Here is a 12,387-nt window from a genome sequence, read left to right on the forward strand (position 1 = left end):
CCCCGTTAGACAGTGAGCCGGCCACACTGCTCATGGGGGTACGGCTCACTGAATGAGCTCATTCATGAGCTCAAGTTACACCCTTGCCTTAAGGGAGCTTAAAGGAATCATGTGAAATGTATTTAAGGAAGTATATTATTTTATAGAAATCCTGCAGTAAATCATTTGTAATCACAGTGTTGTTAGCTACCTATAGTGTTTCTCTCTAGTGTACATTATGGATTCACCTTAACAAAAGGATGACGGTAATAACATTTCCTTTTACTAGGCACCCATGATGAGCTGAATACTCTCTCATTTAATACTCCCAAGCCTTACGTTCATGGGTACCGCTAATATTCCTGTGGAACAGAGGGGGAAACAAGGATCTAAGCTGGATAAACACTTTCCCAAAAGGCTCACACAACTAGTAAGTGTCAAAATCAAGATTCAAGCCTCAGCAACCAATGCCAAGGGCCACGGTCACAATCACTAGGCTACACTGCTATTCTCAGACACTATACATAACACAGATTCACAAAAGTGGGGAGAAGGCATCTAATTTTTGTTCTATGTACTGTAGGTGCTTAAAGCATCTTATCTACCAGGGCACCTGGGTGGCTCAGTCAGTTAAGTGTCCAACTTCGGCTCAGGTCATGCTCTCATGAGCCCACAGTTTGTGATTTCGAGCCCTGCATTGGGCTCTGTGCTGACAGCTCAGAGCTTGGAGCCTGCTTCAGATTCTCTCTCTCTCTCTCTCTCTCTCTCTCCCTCTCTCACTCTCTCTCTCTCCCTCTCCCACTCTGTCTCTTAAATAAATGAATAAACGTTAAAAAAATTTTTTTAAGAATAGGGATTATTAAAAAAAAAAAAAAGCATCTATCAACTAACATCCAGTGAAGAAAGTATCGTTCCTCTTTCCCACATGAAGAAATCGAGGTTTGGAGATTTTAGGCAACTTGCTGGTTAGTGGCAGAGCCGAAATCGAAACATAGACCTGTCTAGCACCAAAGTCCATGGTCTTTCATCATACCACTTTGCCTCAATTGACTCTTCGTTTCTAGAGAGCAAGCAAAATCATTCCAAGTGCATTAGCCAGATGGAACAGATCAGTGCTTCAGTAGCTAATCAATCCCCCAAATCGTCATTAACACAAAAAGTTTCCTTCTGTCCCACGAAGTCCACTGCCAACGTTATGACTCTCCAGGCACGTCGTCTCTGGCACAGCTCTGCCATCTCAACACATCGCTGCGTGCTCGCCCCAACGGGGGACAACGACAGCTGCAACAGGCCACTAAAGGGATTTACGCCGCCTCACCCGGAGCCTGCCACCTATGGAACACCCACGTTCCATGTGGCCCCACCTAATGGTAGGGTTTGGGGAAGGGTAGTCTGGTCATCCAGAAAAGAACCAGAGGAGACCCTCCACCACAAGAGGGTGCAGGCTGCATGTCAGTAGCTCCCCAGTGTGGCAGACAGACAGAGCACCTGTTGAAAATGCAGATTCCCGGGGGCTCCATTCCATACGTGGATTCCGTGAAGTCTGAACGGAGCCCCAGGAGAGTCTGATGCAGGTGGTCAGCAAACCACCCTTTAGGAAGCCTCGTTCTGCACCGAGGCAGATTGCCCTGGGGTCTATATGGCCATCAGAAGTCGAATGCAATCTGGTGAGCACTTATGAGGCACAGACCACGTTGGTGACAAGGCCTGGCTGGGACCATAGAGAAAGCAAAGCAGACGATGATCTCGCCACAGCCCCCACAATCCAATGACGGCAGTCTGGAGCCAGCCACGGAGACGGCGGACCACAACGCAGGGCGGAATAAAACACAGGCCCCCAGAGAGCGTACACAGTGGGGCACAGCAGTGGCGGCAGAACTGCGTGCTGTCACTTACAAAAGTAAACAGGGCCTGCGTGCCCAAGAGAGCTGTCACTTTCCACCACCGGGCAAGTGTCTGAGCACGATGCTTTTTTCATTTCAAACCCCCGGGGCTCCCCAGTTACTGCTTCTAAGGGAATGTCCACGCTTCCCAGCAGGCACAGAGACCAACCCACATTTCTGTCCCAGACTCACTCCCTGCCACCCTTACCAGCCACCTCCAGACCCATACTCTATGCCAAGGCCACCCCCTGTGACCTGATCCCCATCCAAAATGTGCCTCCAGACCTCCAGGCCTTTGCTCCAGGACATTCTGTCCACAGGAATGTCCTTGGGCCAGGCTCTCTGCACCTGCCACTCGGTGCTCTAGACTCAGGTGAGATGCCAGCTCTGGGCAGCCTTCCCTGGCACCCGTCCCCTCCTTCCCATCCCTCCCGGGGCTAATTAACCCTCCCTCCTCAGTAAACTGAGCACTTTGCTCTAACTACCACAACTGCCCTTGGCCTCAAGCCCTAGACAGGACTCTTTGGGGTAATAATGGAAGATCTGTTCGTTTCTGTCAATATTCTGAAACCCGGGCTGACAGCTCGTGCCCTCAAGCAAATCGCCCGGACCAGCTAAGGTGCCAAGTTGCCCTGTGTCTGTCTGGAATGATACCAACCAGGGTGTACCGATGAAGGGGAAGGAAAATAACTAGCACAAGTGCTGGCCTCTATAAGGTGCCAAATAAGCAGCTGTCACCTGGACGGACGATTAAAATGTTGGGAGGCGAAACTTTCAAAGCCAGCGATTACACTGGGGAAAATAACAGGTAGCGGTCCGCTGCGTGTGAGCCAACCTGTGAGCTCCCAGGAGCCCTCCCCGCACCCACCCAGCCTTCCTCCTTCAAACACCCCCAGCACCCAGCACGGGCCTCGCGCACAGGAGGGCTCCAAGAAAAACACAGGATTGGTCTGAGTTGAGGCAAAGGCCATCCATTCCCTGAGTGACCCACGGCTCCCAGACGACATCCCAGACAGGAGGCCACTCGAAGCCACAGGAGGGAGGGATTAGGGACCCCAGGGAACCCAGGCTCACAGGTGAAAACAGGTAGCTCACCTTCCCCCTCCATCAGCATTTCTGATTGTTGTCTTATTTCCAGAGCTCTTTCTGCAGTGCTACAAATAAAGGGTTTTCCGGATGAACTGAGGTCCTGGGGACAATGGCCAAAAGTATATCCCGCCCTCCAATTCTTTAATCTACCATTTAGGTTTGGACCTGCAAGCTTACACCTCACCCTCTGGGCTCCAAAGACTAAGGAAGACCCTGCAAAATCTGCAACATGTCCGAATCCCGTGTCTCAGGGCACGGGAACCCTAACTACCACCCCTGCCCATTTGAAATGCCATCCTAAGAGTCCGCTGTGAGGACCGGAGTGACGTCTCTTCCCACACATCATCCCCAGCCGGTCATTTGCTTCTCTGGAGACAACAGGTCACGGTAAGGGATCGCTTCTAGGACGCAGTCACTTCTGCTCTAGTTCCCGAATCTGGCGCCGGACACGTTCTATCTCTGCGGCTGGTGGCTGTGGGACATGGAGTTCAGCCGCCTGTTCAGATCCAGATTATACCTCCTGCTGCGCGTCCTCCAGCCAGCGTCTTATCCTTTCTAATTCTTGGTTTCTTTGTTTGTAAAGTTGGGAGAATGAAGAGTGTCCACCTCGAGGGAGGTGAGACGAGAAATCCCACCGATGCCTTATGCATAGTAAACTCCTGTGTGCCCCGCGCCGGCTGTTATTTTTCCTGAAGCAGCATAGCGAGGTGACTGAGAGTCCAGATAATGCAGAAGAAGCATCTAGATTTGGATCTCGGGGCTGCCCGTATTCTCTCCGTGACTTGGGTGGTTTCTTAATCTGCCTTTGCTTCCAGCCTCTTCATGCATGAACACAAATGCCAACATGCCCTCTTCACGGAGTGTGTGTACGGATTAAATACCATGTGTGATCATCTTCATTACTGCCTGGAACATAATAAACCTGCAATGAATGGCACTTACTGTACTGGTGATGGCAGTAAAAGTGGAGGTAATATACTACCAGTAGTCTTAACACTGGCCGCGGGGCTGTTGACTAACCAGCTTGTATTCACACCGTGTTTGCTCCCCGAGATCCGGTGCTGGCTTTGCAGGTCCACGAAAGCTCACAGAATCTGCTGGAGTCTTGGGGGGCAGTGGATACAGCAAGCCCAATGAAGTTCCTTCTCTCTACCCACACTCCATAAGAGCAAAAGGGCCTCCAGGCAAGCTTCTGAGCACTAAACGCAGCCTCAAAGCTACACATTGTACTTTGATTTCTCCTAAACACTGGGCTCCTCTAACCAATTTATTCCCTGTTCGCTTGAGCTTTATGTGCCTGCCCTGATTTGCATTACTCATTACTAATTTTCTTCCCAGTGGTTTGAACTTCTTGGTCAGGGCCACCCGGAAGACACCACACACCTCTCGGATGATCTATAGGGGTTTCCTGGAGAGCATTCTCTTGGGATCCTGACTCACCAAACCTCAGCATAAACCCGGCCTAGAAAGAGAGAGAACCTGTTCCCTAAGGAGAAAGGAAAAGTATATCACCCCACACGGCCTCAAGGTCCAAAACTGCATTTCATTAGTGCTCGCTTCAGATCTACAGGGGCATGTGGGCCTCAGGCAGTGGGTGTTGTTCTCACTCAGAGCAAATATAATCCCAGAACAGGTGAATCTATGGGTGATGTCCTCCCAGAGGCACAAGTTTGCAAAGGAGCAAGGTGTCTCCCCTCCCCTCAAAAAAGATTATTCTCTTACCCTGAGAAATAGGGTACATATACCAAGCAGAGGCAGAGGGTGAATTTTATCGGCTACGCTGGACCGAGCTGCAGAGAGAGCGGATGCAGCTCGCCCAGAAGGACCTTCTCAACCACACTCTGCTACGGAGACCGCCATCTTCATGAGCCCAGGTGGGTACAAACCACTGAAATCTTGCCATCAGACCAGCGTTGGGGAAAGAAAGAACAAACCTCCCCCTAAAATCCAGCTTCTGTCATCTCACCAGAAGCTTATCTAAGAAACAAAGGGTCATTTGTATCTGTGTGCGCACAGCCTGTCCTTCCGGAAGTCGTTATCTCTGCCTGATGATAACAGCCTCTTAACATCGAAGACTCCCACCCAGACCGTGTCCCACTGATACCAAAGCTCCTCTTTGCAGGTAAAAGAGCCACAAGTTGGATACACTGTTAAGAGTTCCAACCGATATGAAATCAGGGAATCATCCCACAACACCATCGATGCCCAAATGTTTCCCTCTGGGTAACAGCAGATCCCCCATTAATTAATACAAAGGGGAACTTCGGAGAAAAGAATAGAAAACTGCCTGATCTTTACAGAACGTTCTTTGAGGAAGCAAAGAAGCACCTAAAGCAGTAATTATCACATTTTCAAAGCCACTGCACAGAGCGTCATGTATTTGTAAACATCTCATAAATGTCTGGGGGGGTATCTGAAGGGAAATCGGAAGCCAATATAAATATTTGCATACCGTTGGACCCTTTCACTAGCTGACAATTTCCAGCAGCAATCAAACCAGGCAGCCTACTGGCCGACCTCACTTTATTTCAGCATTACGCACACAGACATCTACGAAACAAATGTTGAATCCTACTGTGCACTGCATACTATTGATCATTTCTATCACATAATAATGTAATGGGACCAGCCTATCTGCTAGTCAGATCTGGCCGCACCAGACCACACAGGAATCTCTAGTTTTAATGTATATTCCAAAGGTAGAAAGATCGAGTAAGAGAAGGGAAAAGTGTTTTCTGTTTTCTCAAATGCATCAAAACCCAACTGAAGTTCTTAGTGTTTAGTCAGAAGCTGGGAGAGGGGGCTTGCCTGCATCTGGGGAACTCACCACCCTTTATGACGGTGTGAGTAAATACTCAGGATGAATTTAATCCCCAGTAAAGAAAAACATGCAAGAAAGAGTCTTTCTTCCCATGTGCTTTCCTGGGCTGCACGGAACAGAAGTCAACTCACAGCCTCCCACCTGCCATCAATGACTCCAGATTGGGGCAGAAATCCAGAGAGGGGCCTCCTGTTTGGAATGGCTGCACGGGCTTTTCAAAAGAACCTGGCAAGTCCAGAAAGTTCATGCAACTTTAATATTTCAAATGTGCCGGAAAACAAGTCACGCGCAGAGCGGGAAAGGGAACCTGACCAGCTAACGCGGGCTCAAGTGCAGGTGCGACGCCTGCCTGACCAGAGCTCATAGGGGACGGTGAGTGGGTCTGAGCTGGCGTTAAAGGCTTGGATCTGAAAGGCAGAGGGCAGAGACGGCGACAGCTCTCTGCTGCTCGGGTCCGGGAGGCCGGCGGGTAGCGGGTCACCGGGGCGCCCTGGGGTTCAGACATCTCTGAAAGGGCTTGCGCCCGGAGCCCCCTCCTCTTTCCGAGATCGCTATTTCCAGGTCCCAGCCGTTCGGGGCCACCAGGGGCATTTCGCTGCTCTCCCCAAGAGCGCCCGCCCGCACCCTAAGCGGACAAGGGCTCCGCGCTGAGCTCGGGGCGTATGAAGCCCGTACCTCGGGCTGCGGCCCCCGACTTCCCCGCCTCCGCAGCAACAGTTTTCCAGCCAGAGAAGTACCGCAAACGTCTCCTAGGAAAACGCTCACCTGAACCCCGGGGGCCAAAGCCAGGGCCACGGAAGGGGATCAAGCCTGGCCCTGCGCACGGCGAGGGGCGATGGGAGACGGGCCAGGAGGAAGGACTGCAAACGTCGGCTTAGAAGACCGCACAGGAGGAGAAACTTCCCGAGAGCGCGAGCGAGGTTGCGCGCCCGCTTCCAGGGGCGCCGCCGCGATTCCCCGGGCAGCTGGTGCGCAGCCGGCGACAAGCGCCGGCGAGGGGCCCCGAGCGGCGGCCGGTCCCTCTCCCGGCGCGATGGGGGTGGCGATGGGAGCGAGTCTTCGTNCGCGCCCAGGGTCCCAGGAAGGGGACCAGGACGGTCCCGTAGGGGCACATCCCAGGCAATGGGCGGGGAGGAGACCTCGAATCCAAGCCCCGAAGGGACGCGGTGGCGCAAAGTTGGGGCGCAGGGACGCCCGGCCCGTGGGTCCCCGCGTCCGCGCGCCCCCGCCCGCGGCGCGCCACTACTTACACGAACACTCCGAAGAGCAGGGCTCGGACCCCGATCTCGATGGCCAGCTCCCGCATGGTGCGGCCGGAGCAGCTCCCGGGGCGGCGGCGGCGGCTGGTGCTCTCGGCGGCTCCCGCAGCTCGANTGCGCTCTGCTCGCGGGGCAGCGCGCTCGCTGGGTCTCCGCCTGCAGCTGCTCTGCGGCTCCGGGCTCGGCCTCCGACTCCCGCTGTCCGGCCTCGGGCTCCCGGCGCACGCACGCACGTGGGCAGGGGGCAGGGGCGCGCGGGGGGGATGCTCAGGCCAGGCAGCCCCGGCACCCTCCCTCCCGCTTTTTGCTCTCCCTACCCCTTTCCAACCTGAAATTCTTCCCTTTATTTTCCATAAAGTCCCCCCTCCCCCGCCATNAACACTAGTAGGCTTCGTTTTGCCCTCAGGAACTGCCAGCCAGGCTCCACAGCCCTGGCACACAGACTGGGGGCAAAGGTGAGCCTGGCTCCTCACCAACCCACCAGCGCCAGGCAGGCCCTGGGGTGGGGTTCCTCTGACCCCCACCCTCAGCAGCTTTGGGGCTGCCGCGCCGTGAAACGGGGAATAAAGGGGGGACGTCCGGGTCACTCATCGCCGACCCAGCATTCGGCCATGAGCACCTGAGGCAGTGAGACCAGGAATGTCATCCTTAGGGNGGGGGAGGGGGCATGACCTCACACCAGAGCCCAGAGGGGATTTTGGCTTTGCTCTTCCCATCCCCTTCAGGATTCCGTTTATTTCCTGTAGCTTTCCTAATTGCAACCAAATGGACATTCAAGATGCAAAGCTCACGCTAACCATTAGTTTGTTCCTGCGGGGACCAGATCTCCTGGGTTTTAGGAGAGACCCAGCCAGGATTTCGTGGGTAAGAGAAATGGATTAGAGGGCAGTCCCCGGGAATTAGGAAGCACATCTCAATTTTGGACAAAAGGGGGAGTAGGTGGAAAGAAAAGGTTTGGAGGAGGGTTTTGGCATCAGCAAAAGACAAACCCTGCCGCCAAGGGGACACATGACAGACTTGAAATACCTAAGCCCAGGCATCTCAGGGTCTAGGGACAGAGAGGCAGACAAGGGAAGATGAATCCTAGCTCTGTATGGAAGGGACTTCGCATCAAAACCACAGGCAGCAGGCGCCTGGGTGGCTCAGTTGTTTAAGTGTCGGACTCTTGATTTGGGCTCAGGTAATGACCTCACAGTTGTGAGATCCAGCCCCATGCCAGCGCGGAGCCTGCCCGAGACTGACTCTCTCTCTCTCTCTCTCTCTCTCTCTCTCACACACACACNCTCATTTGGTATGTGGGGTGTCAAATGTGGGTGGAGAGGGAAGAACTTGGGGGAAGGAGGTACGGTTCTATCTCCTCTGTGTCTTGGGCCTTGGACACAACTGGATTCACACAGCTTGGCAAAGTGGTATACGAGAGCCCCTAGTCAATTCCAGTGAATTCTAATGACCCAGATCTGAGACTGCCAGGTGACCATATTCCAGGAGGGGATAGTAACCGGAGCCCATGTTATTAAAACATCCCTTACTTATAAGCATCAACCGAGTGCAGCCTGCGCAAAGCTGTGTGCTAGGTGCTAGGATTCATAACCTGTATGATGATGGGGAGGATGGGAGCCAAAGAGTCATGAAGAAACCTCAAGGAGCTATGCAAAGCAGCGTTATTGAGTCCGAAGTAGTGCTTCCGAAAACTGAATCACTCAGAGGGCAGAAGCTAGAGCCATTCCTTCGGTCTGGGCTGGCCAGGGACCTAGCCTTATAGGGGACAGCTGGTTCTTGCCAGGCGGAGTAGGGAGACACAAAGGGCGGAAATNAGCAGCGTTAGAGTCCGAAGTAGTGCTTCCGAAAACTGAATCACTCAGAGGGCAGAAGCTAGAGCCATTCCTTCGGTCTGGGCTGGCCAGGGACCTAGCCTTATAGGGGACAGCTGGTTCTTGCCAGGCGGAGTAGGGAGAGACAAAGGGCGGAAATTCCGGGTGAAGGTAAGACGGAAGGTGCAGAGGGTTGGAAGAGGTTTGGAGGGCACCGTCAGCCCGCCCCCCCAGCAGAGCAGAACCAAGCGTAGGTTCGCAGTGGAGACCCAGTTCTAATATCCCCGCCCACCCGAGTCTGTTACCATGATTACAGAATTAGAATCTTTGTGCCACGTTACATTGATCGTTTTTGCTTGTATTCGAGCTGCCTTGGGAGGGAGTTTGAAAGGGCATGTGATCTCACTGTTGTACTCACTCAGAAGTGACTTTGAAACACGCCTAAAGAGCTGCCCAGGCCAACTTCTGGCTGAATCTGTTGTATTGGTTTTTCCCTTCTCTCTGTTCTGTCCACGCTGCGCTGGCTTCAGTCTCAGGTTCCTGGTAGTTGCAAGTTGGCTGCAAGAATCCCAGCTGTGCGTGCTCTCAGGGATCAATCTGGTGGGAACGGCCTTGATCTTGATCCCAGAGCTCCCAGCAAAAGTGTCATTGAATGTCATCGGCACTGCCCAACACGAACCCATCGCTGTGGACGGGGATTCCTGATGGATCGATTGTCTCAAGCCTGCGTCACATGCTTGATCCCTAAGCTGCGAGTGAAACCTTCACCCGAAGCTCCACAAATAGGAGCTGATACTTTGGGGCAGGGAAATTGATGTGCAGCAAACCAACAAGGGCCTGAACACCCCCTTCCGTGCTACACCCAGGCAGACCGAAGACAACTAGCTTGTACCCCACCCCCCACCACCGAACTCTTGTCGAAGCCCAAGATCTTTCACGAGTGAATGAGTTACGCTGGGTGCCCCACGGTAAGACAGCATAACTTTGTCAATACAAATTTGCAAGACTTCCTTTCAACAAAGCTGTGATGTCACCCAAGGCTTGCCCTTGGCTGTCCAGTCTCTTCCCCTCTTTCTTCTCTACTGCTGTTGGCAGCCCCGCCCTCTGCCCTCATGATGTCCCTTTCCACTTACCAAAGTTGGCTTCCAGGGAAAGTCCTCGCCTTCTTCACTGTATAAACCTGGATCAGGATATTTTGTGGGCTCTATCTCACACAAGAAGTTATAATTTAAGGGAGGTCACTCTTAAAGGGCAGACGGGTTCTCTTCGCAATGAAAGGGGACTAAAGATGACATTCTTGGTGTCCCAAATCCTGCAGAGCAGGCAGCCACTTCCATGGCTTTGGAGGTGGGCATGTGCCTAATGACAGAGTTCTCCAGAAGGGCCATATTGCTACCCCAGCAGATAAATGACTGACGAGGGAGCGAAGAAATAAAAGCAGGTTAGAGAAGGCAGTCCAGCCCGGGTGTCCAGCTCATCAGCTCCTGCTGGGTCTTCCTAAGACTCCCGTGGAATGTGATGTGTTCCTCAGGGAAGGAATCAGGGGTCAGAGTTTTAGCAGGCTCAGGGACTTTAGCAGTCTCTGGAACCTCACGCAATCATCAGAAATAACATAAACATGTCCCTCCCTTGCCAAGGCATCATGAGTGCCGCAGCTGTAAGGTCAGCTGTGAGGCTGATCTTTGAAAAATCACATCAGAAGGTAAACAAACACTCAGATGACTGCGGCTTCCCCCGATGCTTCTGTGGTTGCACACATCTTCCAAGTGCCACTCTGGGAAAATCTCTCATATCTCTTGTAGCGCTTGTGAGCATACCAAGAAGGTCCCCTTCATCCCTCCCTAATCATGCCTCTGCTGTTGGGTATTTTTTTGATCCTCAAACAGTACAGTATGGTGAGCCCCTATTGACCAGATTTTAGCTCTTTCCAAAAACCAAAGCCACCTTTGGAGAAGGTGACAAAACTTTGCCACAATTTCTTATAATCTCATTTCCAAAAGTTACAACATTGTAGGTCAGTGACACCTCTCTAACTGCTCTATGCCTGTCACCTGGCAACAGGCAGCCAGCATGGTGACCCTTAGCCCCAGAGACCCACACATCCAACCTTGGTTGCCTGGTGGAAACTTGCTGATGTGCCTAAAACATCCAAGGTCCAAGGGAAAATTCAAGAGAGGCCATCAAGTTCAACCTCGTCCATGAATGTCTTCCTTAATAGTTACTAAGTATCTTTCTACTTGAATACCTCCAGGAATGTGGAACTCACTGCTCATTCCATTTTTTGGAGAGATGTTATTATTGTCACTATTGTTGTTTAAGGAGAAACAGGTTTTTGTCCGTAGCCTATATCCCTGGGTCCAAATTGTGTTTTCTGGACCACATGGAGTATATTTAATGCCTATTCTTCTACCTTATAACAGTCCTTTAATTATTCTGTGACTGGAAAGAGATGGAGATGTGGAGGTGGAGTGAGATGAGTCAGGGAAAGAGAGAGAAGCTTCTCTTTTCCAAACTAAATATTCTCAGTTCTTTTACCTTTTCAAGTTGTGGTATTTATAAGACCTTTGAGGTTATAGGGCTATAGATTCGACACTGAAGCACATTAAGCCAAATTCTACATAATAAAAGATAACTTTCCTGCTTCCAGAAAAGGTATAAACTACATTGAACATGATTTAACCCCTTCATGAATTTAGACTAGTTGTTATTCCATCCAAGGAGAAAAATGTGTTAATTTATGACATTTTCTGGAAAAAATGTGCCTTCACTTTTTAGAAGGCTTTAAGCTAGGAACTTTGTTTTCTGTGCAGGACTTTGTCTATTATGTTCAAATTCAGCATGTGGAGAGTCAGAGGATTGCTACCTTTACTTCATCCAAAGAGAAACCTTTGTGTGGGGGCCACCAGCAGGATTTTCACTGGCGTAGATGCAGTGGCACAAGCGAGAATCCTGGAATATTCGTGCAAGAAAACAAATTGAAGATGAAGAAGCCAACACACTTAGTGAACAGCTAGTTCTTCTCCCTTGCTTATTGGAAGTCCAGGGCCTTGCCAAGACCCCAGGAATCAGGGGCGGGGCCAGGGGCAGGGCCAGAACTCAAGTCCCTCATTCACAGTCCTGTGCCCTTTTGATGACACCTGGCTGCATCTTGAGTGAAGTCATAGTGTGGTTTTGATTTGTGTTTTTTTGATGGTTCCTGGCTCCTGATGTTGAACATCTCTTCATATACGTCTGGGCCATTCCACCATCTTCTTTTGGAAAGTACCAATGCGTGTCTTTTGCCCATTTTTAAAATTTGGCTCTTCCTTTTGATTCTTGATTTGAAGTATATTTAAATATATGCTGAATATTAGTCCCTTGTTAGTTATATCTGTTACAAATATCTTCTCTCCATCTGTGCCTAAACTTTGCATTTTCTTAACAGTACCTTTTGAAGAGCACACATTATTAATTTTGACAGAGTCCCATTGATTAATTTCCTCTCTTACGGTTATTCGTTTTATACCCTAAGAAATCTTTGCCTATTCCACATCTGTGAAGATTTT

The 12,387-nt window shown here is 51.2% G+C and overlaps 1 protein-coding gene across 4 annotated transcripts in view; it reads right to left on the reverse strand.

The window, feature by feature from the left end:
* PLPP4 (phospholipid phosphatase 4) overlaps positions 1-7,122 on the reverse strand; it is a 120,158-nt gene extending 113,036 nt beyond the window's left edge. For all 4 annotated transcript variants that reach the window (XM_077779486.1, XM_077779485.1, XM_077779487.1 and 1 more), the window contains exon 1: positions 7,023-7,122. In XM_077779486.1, the coding sequence (XP_077635612.1) occupies positions 7,023-7,078 (56 nt within the window). In that variant the 5' untranslated portion in view covers positions 7,079-7,122. The remainder of the gene's footprint in view (positions 1-7,022) is intronic.
* Between the last annotated feature and the right edge of the window lie 5,265 nt (positions 7,123-12,387).

This window comes from Crocuta crocuta, unplaced genomic scaffold (assembly GCF_008692635.1).
Source record: "Crocuta crocuta isolate KB4526 unplaced genomic scaffold, BGI_CrCroc_1.0 scaffold138, whole genome shotgun sequence".
NCBI lineage: Eukaryota > Metazoa > Chordata > Mammalia > Carnivora > Hyaenidae > Crocuta > Crocuta crocuta.